Here is a 15,024-nt window from a genome sequence, read left to right as displayed (position 1 = left end):
AGATGGGTGTCCATGCACTGGTAGCTGCCACACCGCACGTCCCAGAGGGTAAGGCGAAAAGAGGTGGATTCAGAGGGTGAGTACCTGGGAAGGGCTTGGGCATCGCGCCCTGCTCGTGTGAGTTACCGGGAGGATTTAGAAGTTGTAAATCACACTGTGTAAAATAGAGCATCTGATACGCTAGGTGATAAACCCGAACTGCACGCTGAAAGGAGGCGACAGCAGGAGAGCCACCTCCTTTACCAGGCGAGGTGAATTGCCACCCCCCAAGCGCAAAAAGCACGTGGGAAAAGAAAAGGTACAGAGAGCAAGAGATGGGGAGGGGGAAGTTGGGGATGAAAGGAAAATGGAAACGGAGAGACAAATAACACCACCTAGCAGGCAGTGCTGTAGTTCAGCTGCAAAGCCTGAGTGAAGCAGGGGGACGGGCTGAACCCAGCCAGCCAGGGGCTTGCAGGGCACTAAGAGCTCATTCCTGACGTACCACCACGGCAGAGGTTTCCTTACTTTGGGGTGGTTACAACACAGAGAGACGGCAAAAGGGACTAAAATGTCAACTTGCTGCTGAAGAAGATTAAACCCGAAACCAGAAGGTACCTACGTCGCTGCAGCACCACAGCAATAATCCGTCTATTTTTCACTAAACCCGACTTTTCTCTCGCAGCACTGCTGTGCGGGTGTAGCTCACTCCCAGTCCCACCCTGGCACTCAGAGCACTCGGGGCAAGGAGCGAGGGCGGCTTCCTCAGCTAATCTGACATTCACGGCCGCGGGCAGTGGGCAGGCGCCGCCAGGTACAGCACCAGTCCTCAGCGACGGTCAGCGCCCGATTCCCACGCGGTTCAGAGCGGTATCCTGCCCTGTGAATCCAGCAGGGTGCTCGGGCTGCATCCGCTCCACCGCGGTGTTTATTTTAAAAGACAGCACTGTGATAAAACGCTGCAGTCGCGTTCGCATCAAAGGCTGCTTCCCTTGATTAATGGGTGTTTGACTGACTTGCTACGAGATCTAAATAGAAGTTACATGACACTCCTCAGCCGAGCGCTTTTCTTTGCGTGATGTGAAAATGACCTGTCATTATAAAGAGCGAAAAAGAAAACGAGGCTGCGGCGCTTGAAAAGAAGCTGTGCAAAAGACCTGGCAAAGCACGTCAATATTTGTAATTACGGTGTCAGCTGCCGCTCTGTGCGCACTCACCAATGAAGGCTGCTTTCTCGCAGGCCAGACGCCCCTCTGCCCAGTTTGTCCCCATCCCCACCACTGCAACGCTCCCAGCTCTCCTTTCTACGTTTCTCATGGCCGCCCGCATTTCCCTTCCCTGCCACGGCTGCACAAAATTAGCCTGGGCTGCACAGAAGGCGCTGGGGCGGAGGTGCAGGCGTTGCAGGGCAGGGCAGCACGGGTTAACCACAACCCCTGTGCCTTTCCTGGCCTGGGTCAGTCCTACCTGGCCTGCACCTAAATCCAAGCAATCATGCACCGCTGAGGTCTCCTGGCAGCTGACAAACCTGTTTCAAGTTGACCCAGGTTTAAAATCCATTAGAGAGCAGAAGCGCAGGCTGACGGGTGGCCAGTATGATTGCACGCGACCATTACCTTGAGAAAAAAGGAGCTTAAAAAATCTACGGAGGACAAAAGTCACTAATGCACCACACAAAAAAAAAAAAGGCTGACAAGACTGAGCTAAGGAAGAAAACAGAGTAACTCCCCAGAGAGCGGAAAGACTGAAAGATTTTTAAATTCTTGCTCTCCATTTCAAATTTCCCCAGGTCTAACTACAACGCCAGCCGTTCAACAACACGAGGACTTGAATGAGCTTTTTGCTACCAGCACATGCAAACCCCAATGAACTCCAAACAGATGGCTTATTTAAAGATCATGTACGTACCGTAATCAATATCCAGATTACAGCAGGGCTGCTGCAAGGAAAAAGATGTAATTGTAGACGTGAAAACCCTGCAGTTTGAACAGAGACCGGGCAAGAGTAATCACAGCACTTCGTAAAGTTGTAGAAATGCAGTGAAAGAGCTGAAGTGTGTGTAATTACCAGGGAGAGGCATTGTAGCAAAGCAGATAAAGTTAATTATACAGTAAAGGAGCATTTACAGTTGACATGGCAGTAATCATAGTCAACAGAGAAGTGCCCAGCAGAAGGAACCGCATACAATAAAAGCAATCATTTGGTGAAAGTGTACAGCACAAATTACCTAAAAAACAAAGGCAGACACAGGCACACAGCTGGAGACCACAGACCTTAATGAAGATTTGTGGATTTCTGCAAACAATAGGATATCTTAAAAAGCAGCAGACCTTATCCCACACCCCACAAAACTCTGACATCGGTCTGTGGGAGGTATCGATCTCGGTGCTTCCCGTGGGCAGGCGAGGGCCAGATCCGTCACCAGGCTGTGAAAACATTCCCATCATTTCTCAATAGCAGCGCTGGTTATACCCCAGGTGCTGCTGCTGTATATGAAACAAGTGCACCAGTAGGTTGCTCCAAAACACCAATTTTCTGAAAGTAAATCTGCATTTAGGAGAAAAGATGCAGTCAGTGGACCTCATTGTGAAATTCAGGCTCACGGTCTGCCATTTCGGACGGTTAGCAAGCAGCCACACAACACCAACATCCACCTGACTGCATTAAAAGCCACAATATCTGAAATAAAAGGCAGCCTTTAAGGTTCAAGTGTAAACCATTTGCACGTGCATTTGTTATGTGCCTGTGCAGATGTCAGTTCAGTGGTGCTGTGCTTGATGGCGGGATAAATGCAGGGCAGGAGCCTGGATCATGACAAGAGTCCAAAAATCTGCACGGCAAATCGGGACCAGGCTCTGGGCAGAAGGACGCCCTGCCTCCCGTCAGCCTTTTCACCCAGGAACTTTCTCCTCCTGTGTGCTTTCCTGGCAACAAATAAAAGTGTTTTCTCACCTATTAAATAGGAGTTCCCCAGCAGATTGCTGGAGCAGCCGCATCCAACATCTTCAGCGCCCTGCCAGCCCCTGCGCCCAGGGCTGCTGCAGGTGATGGAGCGAAGGAAGAGCCCCCGAGCCGCCCACCTGCCCTGCGATGTCTCACGGCCATTAGACGCTAACAGCTTCCCACATCTCCGACTAATGATGCAGCTTGGTTTTGTCCTCCCGGGGTACTAACTTCCCCCTAAACCGGCTGTTTGCTGGAACTCCCTGATTTAATTCCGCAAAAGGCTTCGTGTGTGGATTAAGGGAAATATTGCCCTTCAAAGCACCCCCGGTGCGCTAACAGGGAAGGACCTACTGATTTGAAAATATCCAAATAAATAAATAAAGGGCACCAATTAAAGTGAAACGGGTACCCAGCTGACGAGATGAAAAAGCCGGAGGATCACAGCGTGGCTTCAAGCAAGGTAAGAAGGTGTAATTGGCACTACGGAGGTGAGCCCGCAGCTTACGGTGGGATGGTGTGTGCACAGGGCTCCTCGCTGCAGCACGAAACACTGCAGCCCGCTCACGGGACCCTTCACTCCTTTTGCACGTGGAAAGCAAAGACATTTGGTGATATTTGGGCTCAGCCGTGGCTGGTGAAAGAGGAGAGTGGCAGGAGAGCTGACTAGGGGGCAAGTGAGCTGGGGTGGGCAGCTTGGTGTTCGTGGGGGTGCTCGCTGCTCCCAGCGCTCCCTTGATATGCAAAAACCCTGGGAGGACTGCGCCCACGTTTTGGATACCATGGAGAGATCACTCGTGCATCATACCAGAGGGGCTGGGTATCCAAAAAGCAGTTTTATGCGCAGTACGGTGGGATTTGCGCTGCTCCTGGGAGCTCGGGGCCATGATCCTGACCTGCGGGCAGTGGTGGCTGACCTGGCAGCACAGAAGCGCTGCCTGATGCTCAGACGGGACCTCTCGTGTCCCAGGTTGTGCCCGATGCATGGCACTGATGTGGAAATGCATGCGCTTCCCAGACTTCAGCCAAGCCCTGCTGTCTCTGTTGGCCATCACCGGGCTGCCCTCAGCACCACCGCACCTTGCTGGGAGGGAAGCAGTCAGCTGAGGTCCATTTGGTAAAAAAAAAAAAAAAACCAAACCTCCTGTATTTATTCATTTGGATCCTTTTAAATGCTGTAAGGCCACATGAGAATTACAGTCACCACGGGGCCTTATTTCCTCATAGAGGTATTTGAGACCCAAATATCCTCTCTCAATTTCCTTCCGCGTTTAGCAGTGAATGTCACATGCGTGCAGCCAGCTCCCTTACTCCCAGTTATTGCTTAAATATACATAAATATGCAAAGTGTAGGCAAATATTTACAGACGAGAAGTGTTGGCTTTTTTAATTAACTAGTGTTTCATACAGTTACAAAACAAAACATGACATTTCAGCAGTAACTAAGCCCAAGAAAATTAAAAATCGACTCCCTTACTTTATTCTCGCTCCTAACAACTGACACTGGGGCCAAGTAAAAGGTGGCAAATCCAGAAATGGGAGAATGAAAAGCTTCTTCATGCGGCACAATAATGAAACCTTGGCTCTGCCCTCCACAATGCGTCACGGATGCCAAAATGCAGCAGGATTAGAAGGGTGAGGGGATTTGGGCAGCCAGTATGAGTGACCAGAGCTACAGTAGTTATGCACAGTCTTTAAAAAAAGACTGATCTTTATTAGGAACTAAATTTTTGTGACCAAACCCCAGCTTGATGTCTCTCATGAGCAATACCCACTGGGTGAGCAGAGTGCCTGGGCGCTCAGGACTCGTCAGAGAGAACCAGCCGGCCTTTTCTTCCTAACCACGGCACACTAGCAATATGCGGCAGGCCACAGCTCCAGAGCACGTCGTCCTGAGACATATCTGGGGACAAGATTCCAACAGGAAAATATGCAGGAGGCCTAAAAGTGTCTGTCCTAAGCAAAAAAAAACAAAAAAGCAACCAACTAATTAATAGGTTTCTGAGCAAAAGCAAAGGCCACCAGGCAAATATCATCAGCATTACTGCAATGTACAGCTCTTTGCAAAGCATCAAAGCAATTCCTGATGGCACAATCAATACAAAAGAGATTGCAAGTCAAAAAAGAAACGGGGAAAAAAAGAAATGGCTGCTCCGCAAGAACAAAGGAACTGCCCAACTCTAAACACTTGTTCTCCTTTTTTTCATTGTAAAATGCTGTAGAAGTGCAAGCCAGCAATTTAAATGAAAAACAAAGAAACAAACAAAAAGATCAGAGTCAACATAACAAATATTAGCACGTATCAAAAATGCAGCAGACAACAGTGTCTGCTGCCAAACTTCTAAATAATTCATGACCGACGTAAAGAAACCAATCTTGGGAATAAGTTGTGCTAAAACAGTGGAGGAAACAATTTCTCCCATGACCTAGAAGAGAAACCCAACTCCAAAATACCAAAGGCACTGTGTTTAAAGCTCAACTCCAGCCACGTCGTTATCCTGTTAGGGATGACAGAGACAAACGGGCAAGGGAAAATGAGGGCTGATGCTCGCCTTGCTTTATAGGATGAGAAAGGGCCTTGATTTAGGGCGGCAAGCGGAGCTGAACCGTACCATCTCCACAAAGAGGAACTGATGGGGACACGCGCGGTGCTGCCGCCGCACGCCCCGTCTATGAAATGCAGCAGGAATGGTTTGCAGCAGCCCTGCAGGACCGTGGTGTGGGGAAAGAGCACGAGGCTGGGAAAGATAAAGCCAAAATGTTTAACACAGAGATGGAGAAATGCTACAAACGCTAAATGAGAAGTACATGGGAGTGTGGTGAAGAAGCCAGGAGTCACAGTCCCGCACAGCATGTGATGGCATCAAAACATGGGTTTTTAATAGCCCTTTTTGTCTGCCTTCTGGCTTTTTGAGCCACAAGTATGCTCTTGGGTAACATAGTCAAGTTTGTTTCCGCCACAATGAAGGCTACAAGCTGATTTATTTCTCTCTCTATTTGTCCCACCGCAGAAGCTGAGATCCCTTAGAAGCGCTTTCCCCCCGCGTTGTTCTTGAAGCACCAAATATCTGAGAACTGAGATATTCTGGGGCAGATCGCAGGATCGCAGAATCATTAGGGTTGGAAAAGACCTCCCAGATCACCCGGTCCAACCCCCCAGTGTCACCACTAACCCCTGTCCCCAGGCACCACCTCCAACCTTCCCTTGAGCCCCCCAGGGACCCCCGAACCTCCCCTTGAACCCCACCACAACCCGTCCCAACGCCCGACCGCTCTTCCTGACACGAAACGCCTCCAAATTTCCAACCCTGGCCCAACGTGAGGCATGAGGGCACGATTTGGGGGGGATGATCAGAGGGGGGGCCGCACCCCGCTGCGCGCGGCTCGGCTCCCCTCACAGCGCAGCGCGAGCGCACCGCCTCGCAACCACGGGCAGGTTTTTATTTATTTTTATTATTTTTATTTATTTTTATTTATTATTTCCCCATTCCACGCGCCCCCCGTGGGGAAGGGGCAGCACAGGAGCTGAGGGGATGGCGTGCGGGACGCCGGCTGAGGCGGCTGCAGGGGCTCCGGGCACCGTCCCCACGCCCCCCCCCCCCCTCAGGCCGCGTGCCCGCGCGCCCCCTGCAGCCCGCGCCGTGCCCGCGCACCGCTCCCCCCCTCCCCTCCCTCCCCACACCGCGCACGCGCGCTGCGCACCCCTCCCCTCCCCGCCCTCCCGCAGCCCTCCGCGCGGGCAGGGGGCGCTGCGGGCCGGGGCGGGGGGGCGGGAAGCGGAAGCGGAAGCGGGGCGCCGCTTCCGGCCGTCGCGGCTGAGTCACTGAGGCCGCGCCGCCGCCGCCGCTGCCGCCTCAGGAGGGCCCCGCCGCCGCCGCCGCCATGCCGCTGGAGAACCTGGAGGAGGAGGGGCTGCCCAAGAACCCCGACCTGCGCATCGCCCAGCTCCGCTTCCTGCTCAGCCTCCGGCCCCGGGCGCCCGACCCCGCCGCGCGGGACGAGCTGATGGCGGCCGTGCGGCTGCACGGTGCGTGAGGGCCTGGGCCGGCGGGGAGCGGCCGGAGGGGCGGGCGGAGGGCCCGTGGGTCTGCGTGACGGCCTGTGGGTCGGCCTGGCGGTCTGTCGGCTGGTCTGGCGGTCTGTCCGACGGTCTGGCGGTCTCTCTGACGGCCTCCCGGTCTGTCTGCTGGTCTGTGGGTCGGTCTCCCGGTCTGTCTGACGGCCTCCCGGGCTGTCTGGCAGCCCGTCGGTCTCTGACGGTCTCCCGGTCTGTCTGCTGGTCTGTGGGTCGGCGTCCCGGTCTGTCTGACAGCCTCCCGGGCTGTTTGATGGCCTGAGGGTCGGTCTGACGGCCTGCCCGTCTGCCTGATGGTCTATCTGACAGCCTGTTGGTCTGTCCGACGGCCTGCTGGTCTATTTGGCGGCCTCCCGGTCTGTCCGACAGCCTGTTGGTCTGTCTGACGAGCTGTCTGACAGCCTGCCCCTCTGTCTGGCAGCCTATGGGTCTGTCAGTGTGTCTGCCGGTCAGTGAGCCAGCCACGGGGTGGATGTGTCTGTCTGGTAGCAAGAGGTGGCTGGGGAGATCCCTGGGGCAGCCCTGGGGCTCTGTCTGTCCATCTGTGTGCCCACAGCCCGCCTGGAGAGCACCACCAGCAGCCCCTCGACACGGGCAGCCCGACAGCAGCGGGGAGGATTGGGGTGCTGGCAGGATAAGGGTCCAGGGGAGTTGGAGGCACCAGTGCGGTGCCCGTCCCTGGCTATCAGCATTCTCAGCAGGGTGCTGGTGGTATAAGAGGCAGGAGCTGTGCCTGGGGTGTGCTGGGGGTTGAATAAATGGTAAGGGAAGTGCTGAGTGGGAGAGGTGTAAAAAGAGCCGTGCTGGGAAGGATTGGGAAACCAACCAGGAGAGGCAAGGCCTGCTGAAGCGTCTCAGTAGCGTGCGGCTGGCTGTGTGGGCTTACCAGGTACCTGGCAGCAGAAAGAATGTAGCTGGCATTGGTGAGCCCTTGTGGTGTCTGTCAGTGCCCTGCTCTACAAACGCACCCCTGTTGTCAGTAACAAACCTTCTGGCTTTTCTTTCAGACATGGCTCCGTATTACGAAGCGCTCTGCAAGTCCCTTGAGTGGCAGGTAGACACGGAGCTGCTGAGCAAAATGAAGAAAGCTAACGAGGAAGAGTTGAAACGTCTCGATAACGAATTAGAGGATGCTGAAAAGATCCTGGGGGAGAGTGAAATCCGAGATGCCATGATGGCCAAAGCTGAGTACCTGTGCAGGATCGGGGACAAGGTTGGTTCCTGGCATGGGCCTTATGGCTTATGGCTTATGGTTTAAAATGCTGCACTGCAATCCCCTTTGCAATCCCCTTAACTGGGCGGGTTGTGGTGAGGGCTCTTCATAGAGGGGAAGCTGGCTGACCAGCAGTGTGGTTTCTCCGTGGGTGGGAGATGGAGGGGGGGGTGTTATTGAAACGTAAATTATCTAGTAACAAACAAGCAGGCTATTAAAACATTTTTTCTTGAAAAGAGAGACATTTATTTTCCATTTGTAGATTTTATTTTTCATTTACCTTGTGTCTTTAGGCTTTCCTAAGTTAGTTACACAACGCAACTTAATTTCAAATTACAGTCCTGATTGCCGTAGTCCTTAGAGTTAAAAAAAGCCATTCCTCATACATTTTTTAACTTCCGGTTTAAACTTTGATTCTTTAAGATTATTCAGAATATGCAGCGTTAAAATTACGTGTGAAACTGACAGGACTGTCCATGGAAGACAGTGCGTGTGCGTTTGACAGATGTTCTGCAAATATTCTAGTTGCACTTAAAGCTCTTGTAACGGAAAATGCTTTGCTAGGAAGGGGCTCTGACTGCGTTCCGCAAGACTTACGACAAAACGGTGGCGCTGGGACATCGCCTGGATATCGTGTTCTATCTCCTAAGGATTGGCTTGTTTTACATGGACAACGACCTCATCACGCGGAACATTGAAAAGGCAAAAAGGTGTGGTTTGGGCTGGGGGACCATTCAGAGAAAGTTTAGCAATAGAAATGGAAGGTAAACACCTTGCTATCACGAAACGACAACGGCTGGTTGTCAGACAGAATCACAGAATAATGGCTGGTGTTACCTTGTACTATAGAGCTTCCTAGTCCTTAGAATTTTATGAAGGGGAAGAGGTTGGTGTTTTTGTTTCAGTTATTTTCTGGCAGCTGACTTGGTTTGAAGCTGTGCCCCCCCGCTGCCCCGTTCTGTAGCTGTTAGCACAGAGCCGTGGGTGCGATTGCCCCGCACAACAAAGCGCGGTGCAGGAATGTCGGCTGGACTCAGCTGACGCCAGCGCCGTCCAGCTGGGCCGATAAAATGCCGGCGTCTCCTCTAGGAGCAAGAGCCCAGTGTCAGCACGGCGTGCCTTGGTGCAGCTGTCCTTCCCCCATTTCCACTGCTAGCTTCTCCCCCTGCGCTCTCAGCATTTCATGTTTCACTGGTTCCTGTAGCAAGCCGCAGCTTCCAGTCTGTGCCGGTGCCTTGGGAGGTGATGTTAGAGGCTCTTACCCGTTGCAGTGCTCCTTGGGCGCTGATTTTCTCGTGCGCTGCCTTCTGAACGGATTTTGTCTTGGCCTGTGCTCCTGCTTCTGGCCACATCGATTTTGTTAATGAGATTTCTGAAAGTTTGGCTGTTTCGGTGGTCTGGCTGTTAGATTTTTTTCTGTGCTGCTAGTTGGACAGCTTTGATTTTAGCAGCAAAAGCAGCGGAAGTATGTTGTTGTGATTGAGGTTGACAGTAATATTTACGTGTGCATCTCAAAAGGCTGTTGTCGGAATTTTAGAAGCTATAAACTTTTTAAAGTCGAGACGTGCATTGTGCAAAAGCGGCTGGCTTTTCCTGCCCCAAGGAAGTGTCGCTGCTGCCCCTGGCAGATGTATGAAGTACGGACTGTTTCAGCAAGTTGTGACATAAAATAAATTATTCTTGCTCAGATCACATCCTGTCAGTTGACTCACTGTACTTGTTTCATATAACTTATTCCATAATACATTTGCATAAGTAATTTTTTTCTTTTTCTCTTTTAAGTCTAATAGAAGAAGGCGGAGACTGGGATAGGAGAAATCGTCTAAAAGTGTACCAGGGTCTGTACTGTGTAGCTATTCGGGATTTCAAACAGGCAGCGGAGCTCTTCCTCGACACAGTTTCGACGTTTACGTCCTATGAACTTATGGATTACAAAACGTTTGTAACATACACTGTCTACGTCAGCATGATTGCATTAGACAGGCCCGACCTTAGGGAAAAGGTAAGCGTGGGTTCAAACAAACCCAGCCTTTCTTTCTATCTCCATGCTGAAAGTAATAATATTTAAACATGTTTTTTTTTGTTTGCTTTCAGGTTATTAAAGGAGCAGAGATTCTGGAAGTGTTACATAGTTTGCCTGCTGTACGACAGTATCTCTTTTCCCTTTACGAATGCAGTTACGCAGCCTTTTTCCAGTCACTAGGTGAGTTGTTTCTTACAACAGTATTTCGGGTGCTACAGTTGCTTGTTTCAGATCATTCACAACTTTTGTGGAGTAGCTACAGTCTAGGACTAGAGCTTCTTTGTGCAGAAAACAAAAGGTCTTTCTTTCAAACAGTGACCTGAAATTTGTTGCTCTCTGATTTAAAAAAAAATAAAAAAAATCTTCACATACAGTGAGCCTTACGAAAGGTCACCTCTGATTATTTTCAAATTCTTTTCCACCTAGCTGTGGAGCACCATCTTACATGAAGAACCAGGCCAAACGGGAAAGTTTTGAAAGTTTTATCTTTGAACTAAATTACAGGCCTTATGAAGATGCTGAAATCTCAGACTGTAAAAGAAATTACATGGGAAGTTTTCATTGTTGCTGTTACCACTGCTGCTACCAGGCTTTCTGGTCTGGTTTGTGTGTAAAAGGCTGACGCTTAAGAAAAATCTTTTCAGAAAACTTTCTCCGTTCTTGGCAGTTCTTTTATTTAGAATAGAAGAAAATCAGACATTTAGAAAGAGCAAAAAAGAACCCTTCCTTTTGTGGAAGACGAGGCCTGACGAGATTAAAATGAAGGCCAGTGTTTTTCTGTTGCTGGTCTTGCCACAAGCTGAGAACTAAGTGTCAGCAGGAGAAAAAGTCGTAGTGCCTGGAAATCTGTGTAAGTAAGTTACTTGTTGTAACCAGACAGTTAATCTTATTTCATTACCTGGCGTTGGGTAAGAACGTTTCTTCAGGTAGATACACACCAACACCTGCTTGCATCTCAGCACCAGGTTACGCCAACGTGGCTGCAGGTTTCAGCCCTCACTTCGAGCGAGGTGATCCCCCTGCAGTACGCGGGAGAGAGTTGCTGACATCCTAGAAGTATTCTGTGCTGACAAATTAGCTTTGCCACAACATTGTTTGCATCTTACTACTGCTTCTGGTTCTAGAACCAATACAGTTGTACAAATTTATTTATGCATAGCGTAGAATATTTTTCATACCCAGGAATATGCAAGAATACAGTGTTGTTTTGGTCACACAAATTATTTATTAACTGGTGTTATATATATTTAATTTACCTAAGTGATATTTTACATTTCTTACAAATTAGAAATTGATTTTTTTCTCTTTCCTCCTTTCAGCTATTGTAGAGCAAGAGATGAAAAAAGATTGGCTGTTTGCACCTCACTATCGATACTACGTACGGGAAATGAGAATCCATGCATACAGCCAGCTCCTCGAGTCTTACCGGTCGTTGACATTAGGATACATGGCGGAAGCATTTGGAGTCAGCGTAGAATTCATAGATCAGTAAGTTGTTTAGCTTTTTAAGTTTATAAAGATCTCACTTTACACATTTTAATTGTTTATAATGATCTCATGAATAAAAATCTTTGTTTTACTTTGACTGTAAACCTGCCAAGTTAAATTTAGCCAAGCTCTTCCTTCCATAGAAACATAAGTGAATCTTGTTTCAGTAAAGAAAATAGTTTGAGAGCAGTCTCTCGTCACAACTGTTCCAGTACTTCTTTCATTCTGAGGGCCATCTGAGAAACTAGGCTTTTACTAGTAACTTTGTTCTTTATACTGGTATTTCTGTGGGCCCTCATAAGCCATGAAACTTAATATTTTAGAAGACAACTTAGTTCACAGATACGCCAAAGTAAGTATTTCAGCTTTAAGGATCAACACATTTTATCTGCCCTACACGTCTCCTTCATTTAGTTTTGCTTGCTTTCTGGTACGTGAACAGGATGTGATGTTTTTCACTTAAATCAGATATACATTGCAGTCTCGGTTTCCAATTCCTTTTCTAGTGTAAAAAAAGGAAAGTCAGATTTAGATCAGATTAGAACTAATGTGAAGTGTGTTAGCTTAGATGAGAACTGTTGTGAGGTGAGAAATTGACTTTTACCTTGATTATGTATGTGAAATGCTTTGTTTCAAATGCTTTCACAGGAATGATTCTTCTTTCATAAAGAAATTTCAGATTTTCTAACATAGAAAAGTGTTACAGAAATATGAGTACTGCTTGAAATACTCAGAAATGAATTAATAGGTGTTTCAAGGGAAACCAAATACCATTCAATTCAGAGGTAAATGTTTAAGTCATACTAGCTCTTATGCTTCTCGTTAATTTAGTATTAGTTGTAACTTGTCTTACTGTATATCCCAGAAATTTTGTTTGTTTGTTGACATCAGCAATGTTCTGTGAGCCACCAGTTCATTAATTAAAAAAAAAAAAAGACAGCATATTTAGAACTACCAGAAAATAAGAAACCTTTATTAAGGGACTTTTAAAATGAATTGACTGGCACGAAGGATTATTATACACACATTCAGAATTTATCCTGTAAGTATTATGTGACTGCTGCCTTTGAGTTTGAGCAGTAATTGAAGCTAAGCTAAACAATAAGTCTCACTTTAACTCAAGAGCAAGAGTTTGGCCTGAGAAGAAAATATGAAGACGTTTTGCATTCAGCTTGCTGTAGTGATTGTTCTTGTTTCATGTCCAAGCACTAATAAGATTAGGGTGTGTAAGATACCTTATGAAAATACGTAGAGGTTGCTGCTTCAGAAATATTGTGTTGACAGTGTTGTTTTGTCAGCAGGCTATCCATGTGAGCAGGTTCTGTGCTGCTAGGCCTGCAGGTCCTTGGTGAAGTATCATTTAACCAACTTCTTTTCTCTCTTCTTAGGGAGCTTTCAAGATTTATTGCAGCTGGGCGATTACACTGCAAAATAGACAAAGTAAATGAGATTGTAGAAACTAACAGGTACGTTATCAATTCCTAGAAATCGTATTTCACGCCCCAGTTGAATTCTGTACATTTTGATCACGCTTACTACATAAATGTAAGTTTCTTGGTGTAAAACATGGTCTCAATTCTAAACACCTTTTTATTCTCAATTTTTTTTAGGCCTGATAGCAAGAATTGGCAGTACCAAGAAACCATCAAGAAAGGAGATTTGCTGCTAAACAGAGTTCAGAAACTTTCCAGAGTAATTAATATGTAATTTTTGTAATGCAAGGGAATGCAAAATGTAGATGTTTAAAACATTTTGGAAGTATCCTATAAATATATTGTATAACTTGGTATACTGTAGGTTAAAAAAAAAATACTAGCAGGAGAGGTAGTGTTTTTACTTTCCACTTCATTATGTAAGCGATGTTCTGTTTTGGTGTATGGATCCCAGTTCATTTATTAAATGTATTATACGATTGATCTCTTGGAATATATTTTGTTCCTTTACTTGCCTGCCTATGCAGTGTTCAATATTTAACAGCAAAGCAAGGTCAAGAGCCAAACAGAAAGAACCAATTGCGATTCTGCGGTTGTGTTTTTAAGACTTCTGTATTTGAATCAAAAATGAAAAGAAACAGGTGCATAATATTATATAGCCAAAAATGTTAGTTGAGTTTGTATGTTATCCAGACAGTGTGAATTCTTGTTATAAGATTACAGTGTAAGGAAAAGGAATAAGGATGCAAATGACTCGTAGAGCACTAATACAACCATGAAACCCGTAAAGACTATAATTTTGGGAACACCTAGAACTGTAACAGCCTCTCCCTTACTGTGGCTTTTTAGCTGTTGAAAAGAAAGCTAGCCCATTAGCAAAGCATTACATTTGAAATCACTTCCTCTTAGATTTGCAGCTGTCACAAGGTACTACTGCAGGTTAAGGCAATTGATCGAATACTGTAGAGGGTTATGGTTTCATTCTTGACAGGTGCTAAGGAATAAATATCGTTTTGTCTTTTTTGTCTGCCTCCAATAAATTAATTCTAGCAAGGCTTTTAGTGTTACCTAGAAAAATGCTAATTGCATGAGAGAATTTTTAAAGACCCCCCCCTTTGGAAAGATTTTGACTTCGCTCAGTCATTTTACGATCTGAGCCTAGTCCTGTGAAGGAGGATCTGGGAGGAACCTGCAGGGCTTCTTAACAAAACTTTTTAGGCAAGAGCTGGCAGGAAATAGTCACAGCAGTTTTACCTGAAGTATTTTAAGGCTCTTGGCAGCAGTTTGGCCTCTCAGCCACACCAAATAATGGACGGTCATAGAGAAAGGCGACACCTCCTGGCGTCCACAGCTGGATACGCAGCAAGAACAGGTACTTACATTGCTCTCCTGAAAGAAGGAAAAAGTGATCATCTGCTACATAGTCTTTTTTCAAAAAGAGTAGGACGGCTGAGGGGTCCAGGGTGGTCAGGTCCTGAGATGATCAAGTGAGAGCCATGATCAAGAGCATAACACTCTCTATTCTATCATTTTTAACTGCCTACTTCAATTTCTATGTCACTCAGAAAGTGACAGGATTTCTGCTTCCTTTAAAACCTGAAGTAACTTTTCTTTCCTTGTCCAATGATCTTGTTACTTTTTCTTTTATTTCTTTATCAATTTCAGTTTATTTAATTCTGATCGTATCTGTCTGATACACCCATTCATGCCTCAGCCCTGACGCTTTACTGGGGATTTATAGTCCACATGCAAAAGCTGTACATTCTGTCTTGTAATTTCATCCCGTGCAGCTCCCTGAACTAACGCCATTCTCCAGTTTCCCTCTGGAAGGCTGACTTAACGCTAGCACTGCAGCAGCCAGACCCAGAGA

At 47.3% G+C, this 15,024-nt stretch overlaps 1 protein-coding gene across 1 annotated transcript; it reads left to right on the top strand.

Annotated features, from left to right (window-relative positions):
- Positions 1-6,690: 6,690 nt before the first annotated feature.
- Positions 6,691-13,637, top strand: PSMD6 (proteasome 26S subunit, non-ATPase 6). The gene is made up of 8 exons (XM_083795038.1): positions 6,691-6,949; positions 8,005-8,210; positions 8,775-8,920; positions 9,993-10,212; positions 10,305-10,413; positions 11,553-11,721; positions 13,110-13,187; positions 13,332-13,637. Exons 1-8 carry the CDS (start codon positions 6,805-6,807, stop codon positions 13,426-13,428), a joined length of 1,170 nt encoding a protein of 389 aa, XP_083651164.1. The 5' UTR covers positions 6,691-6,804; the 3' UTR covers positions 13,429-13,637.
- The last annotated feature ends 1,387 nt before the right edge of the window (positions 13,638-15,024 follow it).

The sequence above is a fragment of the Anser anser genome (genome assembly GCF_964211835.1).
Source record: "Anser anser genome assembly, chromosome: 12".
NCBI classification, from domain to species: Eukaryota; Metazoa; Chordata; class Aves; order Anseriformes; family Anatidae; genus Anser; species Anser anser.
The sequence above is the reverse complement of the archived record's forward strand: the minus strand, read 5'-3'. Positions and strand labels throughout refer to the sequence as shown.